The sequence below is a fragment of the Carassius auratus genome, chromosome 30, assembly GCF_003368295.1.
Source record: "Carassius auratus strain Wakin chromosome 30, ASM336829v1, whole genome shotgun sequence".
Classification (NCBI taxonomy): domain Eukaryota; kingdom Metazoa; phylum Chordata; class Actinopteri; order Cypriniformes; family Cyprinidae; genus Carassius; species Carassius auratus.
The window spans coordinates 8,794,214-8,799,938 of record NC_039272.1 but is presented as its reverse complement, the minus strand read 5'-3'; the positions used below and the strand labels follow the sequence as shown (position 1 = coordinate 8,799,938).

The 5,725-nt window shown below is 34.0% G+C and overlaps 1 protein-coding gene across 3 annotated transcripts; it reads right to left on the bottom strand.

Annotated features, from left to right (window-relative positions):
- Nucleotides 1-203: 203 nt before the first annotated feature.
- LOC113049112 (GTPase IMAP family member 4-like) lies at nt 204-5,301 on the bottom strand. Of its 3 annotated transcripts, none has more exons than XM_026211163.1 (5): nt 5,278-5,301; nt 3,497-3,685; nt 3,189-3,382; nt 1,746-1,785; nt 204-1,456 (listed from the first exon to the last, which is right to left on the bottom strand). In XM_026211163.1, the coding sequence occupies exons 2-5, from the start codon at nt 3,531-3,533 to the stop codon at nt 876-878; spliced, it is 852 nt and encodes a 283-aa protein (XP_026066948.1). In that variant the 5' UTR covers nt 3,534-3,685; nt 5,278-5,301; the 3' UTR covers nt 204-875. The 3 variants fall into 3 exon arrangements, with proteins under 3 accessions (XP_026066948.1, XP_026066946.1, XP_026066945.1); XM_026211161.1 differs by lacking the exon at nt 5,278-5,301 and adding an exon at nt 3,839-4,552; XM_026211160.1 differs by lacking the exon at nt 5,278-5,301 and having other exon boundaries at nt 3,497-4,552.
- Between the last annotated feature and the right edge of the window lie 424 nt (nt 5,302-5,725).

Below are 5,725 nucleotides of genomic sequence, written 5' to 3'. Positions count from 1 at the left end.
GAACTATTCAAATTGTGTCTGTTCCTCCTCACACAGCACACCAGTCAAATGGACTACTTACAAGGTTTGGGAGCTTGAAAGATCCCCTTCTATGCACTGAAAAAATGCAGTGTGACCTTAACTTTTGTGTTTACAAAAGAAATAATGTCATATGAATTTGGATCGACATGAATATGCAAGTAAATGATGATCACATTTTGTGGGTAATAAGCCTTTAATATTCTGAATACTTTGTAACTTTGTGCTGCATTCACTTGCTTAACAAGAAATATATGTTTGAAAGGACAATTAAACACACACAAAAATAAAATTAAATTCAGATCATAAAGCAAGCCATTATAGATTGTTGTTGCAGGATAACTGCCAATTTCACACAATAAGCATTAAGCAGTAAGCACTTTACAGTGAAAAAAGCTATGACATTTTTAATATAATAGGCTACTTATTTATTTGATTCCACTGCATGCATCTTACAGTTCCATCATTGTAGTAACATAACAGAGGAGAAAAGGTTTTTCTATGTTATTCAATCCTTGCCAAAGAGGCACTCGAACTACAAGACTAAAGATATTAAGTATGTATGTGTGTATTGTATACATATTATGCCATAACTTTCAGTTAACTCCTCAGTTAAACTGCTTATAGCAGTGCAAACATCACCAAATAATGATAAGCCTTGTCACTGCACCAAATTGTTATAAATTGCAACATGCCTCACAGGTTTCATGCGTCTCAATATTGCCTCATAATTAATTAATAATTCAGAAATCCATATTACATGTTAAAGATTTTGCAGTTATACTTCAATGTATTTCCTATCTTCACATCTGTGCAGCCGTTTAGATTTTGCAATAGCTTGCTATCTCAATCTGAGCTTAGGACAGTGTACAGGAACTATGTTGCTCGTACTTTCCTGGCACCGTCTTCTTTAACTTCTTCAGCAATTCTGAAACCTGAGATCTATCCTCAGTCTTGTTAGTACTGAAAATATGAATCTGGTTTCTAAGTTTTGTCTGGAGGTCCTGGACTTGGTTGACCTGCTTTTGTTGTTCACCCTTAAAAGTGAGAAGGATTATGACCTTCTCCCAGTAGCTCTCCCCAACAACCTCCTTCCATTTTTTCACTATCTTCTCTTCAAAAGACTGCAATCCTGGTATGACTAGTAGTAAAGCGTAAGGTCTATGAGAAGACAGACAGATACAGAATTGTATTTTTTGTTTAATTTCCTCTCTGGAGAGCGCAGAGCTGAACCAGTCAGGAGTGTTGATCACAGCCACCTGCTCCCCGTCCACCACTCCATTATTTGCTGTGATCTTCATCAGGGGGGCTGGAGAGGCATCACATCGACTCTCCTCTCTGACAAATTTCATGTGTTCCACTGCAGTCTTCTCAAGCACAGACATGCCCAGCAGGACAAGTATTGTATATTCTGGTTCCACTTTAGGAATAGGTTCACCTGTAAAAATAATGAATCATTAGGGGGTCAAACCAAAATCAATTAAGAAATCAAATTGAAGTCAAGATGACCCTTACAACAACAACATAAATTATCAACTATACTGAAACTATACAAGTCAAAGTATACCTTTATTAAATAAAATGTTTTAACAATAATTTTGAGTTCTTCTTTTTCTGTTTCATAAAACTGCTGAAAATATTACACTATATTCATCTAATTTACTACAAAAATCTAGGTATAGTATAAAACCATCTAACACCATTTTTAAAACTATATATATACTCACTGGAAGATACTTTAACCATCTCTGAGTCGACTTGTTTATGCTGTTGGGTGAGAATACTGTGTTACAAAACATTACAGAATATAAATGCTGAATTAATTTAAGAGAGATGTGTGGGGGTACTATGGTAGTAGTACAGCTTTCCTCTGTGTATACATATCCTTACAAACACAATTTTTGCTGGATTATTTTTACCCTTCAAAAATTGCTCTTGAGAAATGTTATGTTTATTGCCAACTTTTTGTCTAAATGGGTCCATAAAGAGCATTTAACATCTGAAGAACTTTTCTGTTTCACACAAGGTTCTTTGTTGTGGAAGAATCACTCTTTTGTGCTCCTGGAGATCAGCATCCTACAGTGATTTATGTCCAAGGCTGTTTAAACAGATTCCTGCTCCTTTCCCCACTGCATTGTTACCAGTAATAGCATTGTGAGAACCTTTTAACCTTTTGACCTTTTAAATTGAATTTTGGTAATTTTAATATGCAAAACTACCATCTGTTTGGATATAAATTATACCATAGAATTATATAAAAGGCAGTATTCTGGTTATTAAAAAACTGAAAATAAATCAATACATAAAATAGACATACAGTCTCCTCTGACACATAGAATGTTGACCAGTAATCACACACAGACTATCTGCCAGCGTTTTTTTTGTGTGACACACAGTCTGCTATTTATAACAGTAAATATTGGCCATAATTTATTTATTTTGCATACTTTATTAACAGACATGCAATACTTTTGTTGTTACAATGTGTCAGTACCTTGTAACAACAACATTGCATGTCTGTTCATAAAATATGCTAAATGAATTGTCTCACTTTGCTCCACAACTTCTGCTGCACTAATGCTTATACTGTTTACTGCATTATCTATTGTATATTCTGATTGTACTGTTTACTACTTGAAATTATATTGTGAACATGTTTATAATTCTTGCCAGGCAATGGAAAAAACCCTTTAGTGTGCTAGATCTATAGCCTTGACAGCACTAACACACCTTGCTGTCTCTCATTCTCATCTTCCTTGTCCACCATCTCTTATACATACTCTTCTTCTTCTCCTTCTCACATTGCTTCAGCCCATTGTTGGTCTCAAAACTGAAAAGTGCACCTGTGCTACTCATGTTGCTTTGAATGCATAATCAGAAATAAGAACTTCTTTAAGGTTTTGTAGAAAGAATGATTTATTCAGCAAATGGGTTTAGGCCCATTGAGAATTTTGGTTAAGAGAATGGGGTGTCTTAGCAATTGTAAACAACTTTTTTTATTATTACATTTATCTATGTAAAGCTAATAAGTAAAACTATGCCCATGTGCTTAATGCACCATAGGCTATTTCTAAATATGAGATTTTTATTTACCTAAAACCATGTTCATTTTAAGAACATACTTAATTTACTGTTTAATATGTATATTTTTCTGCTGAAGAAATGGATACCTGTGGCTGCTGCCATCGATGGATTCTGGCCAGAGCTTCTCTATTCTTCACACAATCCAGGAATCCTTCATCCTCATAGAGCAGACAGTCCACAGTGAGTGTATTCACCCTGTTCACAAATCTGCTGCTGTCTGGCACAATCTTCTCTGGGTCAAATGTGTGATGAAGCACCATGAAAACAGCCGGTTTAGACTCTGTTAAAATGGAGTAATCAAATGGTTGTTATAAGTAACAATTGTTAAAGTTAATACAATAATTTGAGATAATTAAATAATGATATTATAACATGTGCACTAACAGTACATTACCTGAAAGAGTGTTAAGTATATTTAGTGCAGCATCCATGTCGGTTCAGCAGAAAACCAAAATGACATCACACTCCTCCACACTCCTGAGCACTTCTGGTTGTTGACCTGATTTTTGTCCAAGGGCTTTTCTTATGATATCCTCTTTAGCCTTGAATGTATTCCCAGGTGAAAGGATGAAATATTTATTTCCTTCAAAAGGAAAAAGGTATTGGTTAATGTAATAGAACTTAATTCATGTAAGTCATGGTTATCTCATTTCAAAAGTCATACATTTTATTTTCCCAATCTAATCAGAAAAAGAGTCTTTAGAAAAAAGCACTGAAGCTTTACAGTTATCATTACTAGTAATCATGAGATTTTGGTCTTTTGGTTCTTCTTCTCTTCTTCTTCTTTGGCACACTCCAATGTCTGTTGTATGATCCATTTTAAGTTGTTTCTGAAATTGACAGAACTGTAATATTCTTGATCATCATTTTCATTGTATACATTTGTTTAGATTTAAAAAAAAGTTGAAATCATTAATGCTATAAGAGACACACATTAAGTAGGCTAATTAAGTAGTAGCCTATAAGCTGAGGACTCTGTTAGAATTTTTTTAACAAAATGCAAATTTGACTCCAAATTATTGCGCTCCGTCTTGCATTTAAGCAGCAGTGCTCGTTCACTCATGCCTCGCACTCTCTTGACAGCAAGTAAAATTTATATTTTTTGCATTGATTTTCTAACATTTACAGAGCAAAAATATACTCGTGACATGTCAGTTATGCACTGAGGAAAACACAACGTTTCAAATGCATTAAATAGCAAAAATATAATCGCGGCTTTGCCATCCATGGTGGATCGATTTAATCCATTATCGACATTAATGGCTGCTTCAAAACGTCCACAAATAAATTAGATTGTGTGTACTTTTATTGTCATTTATGGAACTGCTTAATCCCCGAATGATTTGTTAGGTTATTTCAAGTCAGATTTAGGACGTCAATCCCCCACTTTTCCTCAGGTCTCTGTAGTGTTGCTGTCATACATCATATTCACGCGCAGCGGTGATGAGAGAACGCGCTTGAGAAAAAGTTTCAAGAGATATTATAAAAACATATAGCCTAATATATATATATATATATATATATATATATATATATATATATATATATATATATATATATATATATATATATATATATATATATTAAATATTGGTCACTTTAGATCGGAGATCGGAGATCGATGTGTGTGTGTGTGTGTGTGTGCACTTTGGATGGGTAAAATGCAGAGCACGAATTCTGAGTATGGATCACTACTTGGCAGTATGTTATTTCACATTAAAATAAACCTACCATAAAATTTCCAGACCATTAATTTCTGTAAATGGGCAAACTTACAAAATCATCAGGGGATCAAATAATTTTTACACACTGCTTAAAATATATTCATGTGATTCAAATTGAGACGTCATTGAAGATGACTAAGCATCTGTTCATCTGTTTCTACACTATAATGAAATCAGAAAAGACACAAAATCCAAGCGCTTATATTTGGGGCAGAATTACATGGTCGCGTTCGTATTGAGCTATCAGTCAGAATTTTATACGAAAATATGGTTTCTGATGTATGCCTATAACAACGCATAGATATCCTTATGAAAATATTTATTTCCATGCAAGATGGCCTATATTAATGAATAAGCATAAACAACAGTTTATCAGACGTGACATGGTTTATGATAGTACATGATGGTTAATGTTGCTCAGAATATAATGAGAGTCTATACTGCTACTCACCCGAACTGCTCTCCTCTCTGTTTTCTAACACAGTATAACAATCTTCACTTTCGTTTAAAGTTTCATATGTACCAATACGTTGCTTCTTTCACTTTCACCTTTTCAGAGACAGCTAAAGATGGAAAATACAATATATAATTATACAATAAATATACACAGTTAAAAATAGTGCATAATGTAACAGATTGGCAGAGCAGGAATGTAGCGCTGCAAACTCGTATGGCAAGCTCTTTTAGCTTACATTTTTCCCAGCGTTAATCGTTGTAATTGCATTTTTTCCCATAAATACAGTTGGATGAGTGTGCAAAAGTATTGTCAAACAAATGTGTTCTATGAAAAATAACAGCAGTGCAATTATATTTTTATAGAAATAGTTTACTGTGCTTTATACAGTAACAACTTTAGACAGTTTATAGTGTAATAGCTTGAACAATGTACAGTCTGTGCA